At 42.7% G+C, this 2,090-nt stretch overlaps 1 protein-coding gene across 2 annotated transcripts in view; it reads left to right on the top strand.

Moving 5' to 3' along the window:
- Window positions 1-2,084, top strand: part of PLEKHB2 (pleckstrin homology domain containing, family B (evectins) member 2) — a 48,509-nt gene extending 46,425 nt beyond the window's left edge. For both annotated transcript variants that reach the window (XM_010838114.1, XM_010838113.1), the window contains exon 8: window positions 1,778-2,084. In XM_010838114.1, the coding sequence (XP_010836416.1) occupies window positions 1,778-1,914 (137 nt within the window). In that variant the 3' untranslated portion in view covers window positions 1,915-2,084. The remainder of the gene's footprint in view (window positions 1-1,777) is intronic.
- The last annotated feature ends 6 nt before the right edge of the window (window positions 2,085-2,090 follow it).

Below are 2,090 nucleotides of genomic sequence, written 5' to 3'. Positions count from 1 at the left end.
GGTATAATAGGCTCCAGTTTTATCCACCTCATCAGAACTGATTCAAATGTATTCTTTTTAATGGCTGAGTAATACTCCATTGTGTATATGTACCACAGCTTTCTTATCCATTCATCTGCTGATGGACATCTAGGTTGCTTCCATGTCTTGGCTATTATAAACAGTGCTGCGATGAACATTGGGGTACACGTGTCTCTTTCCCTTCTGGTTTCCTCAGTGTGTATGCCCAGCAGTGGGATTGCTGGATCATAAGGCAGTTCTATTTCCAGTTTTTTAAGGAATCTCCACACTGTTCTCCATAGTGGCTGTACTAGTTTGCATTCCCACCAACAGTGTAAAAGGGTTCCCTTTTCTCCACACCCTCTCCAGCATTTATTATTTGTAGACTTTTGGATCACAGCCATTCTGACTGGTGTGAAATGGTACCTCATAGTGGTTTTGATTTGCATTTCTCTGATAATGAGTGATGTTGAGCATCTTTTCATGTGTTTGTTAGCCATCTGTATGTCTTTTTTGGAGAAATGTCTATTTAGTTCTTTGGCCCATTTTTTGATTGGGTCGTTTATTTTCCTGGAGTTGAGCTGTAGGAGTTGCTTGTATATTTTTGAGATTAGTTGTTTGTCGGTTGCTTCATTTGCTATTATTTTCTCCCATTCTGAAGGCTGTCTTTTCACCTTGCTAATAGTTTCCTTTGATGTGCAGAAGCTTTTAAGGTTAATTAGGTCCCATTTGTTTATTTTTGCTTTTATTTCCAATATTCTGGGAGGTGGGTCATAGAGGATCCTGCTGTGATGTATGTCGGAGAGTGTTTTGCCTATGTTCTCCTCTAGGAGTTTTATAGTTTCTGGTCTTACGTTTAGATCTTTAATCCATTTTGAGTTTATTTTTGTGTATGGTGTTAGAAAGTGGTCTAGTTTCATTCTTTTACAAGTGGTTGACCAGATTTCCCAGCACCACTTGTTAAAGAGATTGTCTTTAATCCATTGTATATTCTTGCCTCCTTTGTCGAAGATAAGGTGTCCATATGTGCGTGGATTTATCTCTGGGCTTTCTATTTTATTCCATTGATCAATATTTCTGTCTTTGTGCCAGTACCATACTGTCTTGATAACTGTGGCTTTGTAGTAGAGCCTGAAGTCAGGTAGGTTGATTCCTCCAGTTCCATTCTTCTTTCTCAAGATCGCTTTGGGGTTTAAATTTGTTTAAAGTTTGTTTTTGAGATGTTTTCCCTCTGACAAATATTTTTCTCCATAAAGGCATAACATTAAAAATGGAGAGCAGATTACGTTAGCAGATTTAAGGCTTAATTTAAATTCATTAACTTCTGGATGGGGATCCTTGGCCCTCCCAGTCTCTAGGCTTTATGTGTCTCCTGTGTTCCTGGTCTGCCTGCCATCCTGATGAACACTATGGGGCCTGAAGCGGACACTGTGGGCTGGGGTTTGCAACTTCATTAGGATTCTGCTGTCTGTAGTGTCCGGGACTGTGGACCTTGGGAAACTGAGCATCTTGATTTTCTCTTAGTTCCATCTTAAATATGGGGTATCCCCCTCACTCGGCCAAGCCGAGTCCCCTTCACCTGTGGTGAAGGAGAGCTGGGGAGCCCTCACCAAAGTCACCCCCCACGCCTAGCTCTCTGAGGGAGACGAGTCTGTAGGAGGAGTGCTGTGCATGGAGAAACCTCAGGAAGGGTCCCAGGCAAGTGAGCTGTCTTTCTGAGTGAATGTTGAGCTTCACAAACTGCTCCTCAGGAATCTGTTCTTTCCTTCTTTTCCAGGGCTTTATGGACAGCAGCCTGCCAACCAAGTCATCATTCGTGAGCGGTACCGAGACAACGACAGCGACCTGGCGCTGGGCATGCTGGCCGGAGCAGCCACAGGCATGGCCCTGGGGTCTCTGTTCTGGGTCTTCTAGAGTCTGTGGAACCTCGGCGTGCATAGCTTCTGATACCCCGTGTGCAATAATATGATTTGCAGGGCATTTCTGTTTGTTATAAATGTTTTTAGTAATAGGTTTAATAGTTCTTTTGAAAGTAGTGACAAAATGCTTATAAGTACAAAGAAGTACTGCAGAGAAAGCTTCGGACTGCT

This window comes from Bison bison, unplaced genomic scaffold, assembly GCF_000754665.1.
Source record: "Bison bison bison isolate TAMUID 2011002044 unplaced genomic scaffold, Bison_UMD1.0 scf7180017864091, whole genome shotgun sequence".
Lineage (NCBI taxonomy): Eukaryota > Metazoa > Chordata > Mammalia > Artiodactyla > Bovidae > Bison > Bison bison.
The sequence above is the reverse complement of the archived record's forward strand: the minus strand, read 5'-3'. Positions and strand labels throughout refer to the sequence as shown.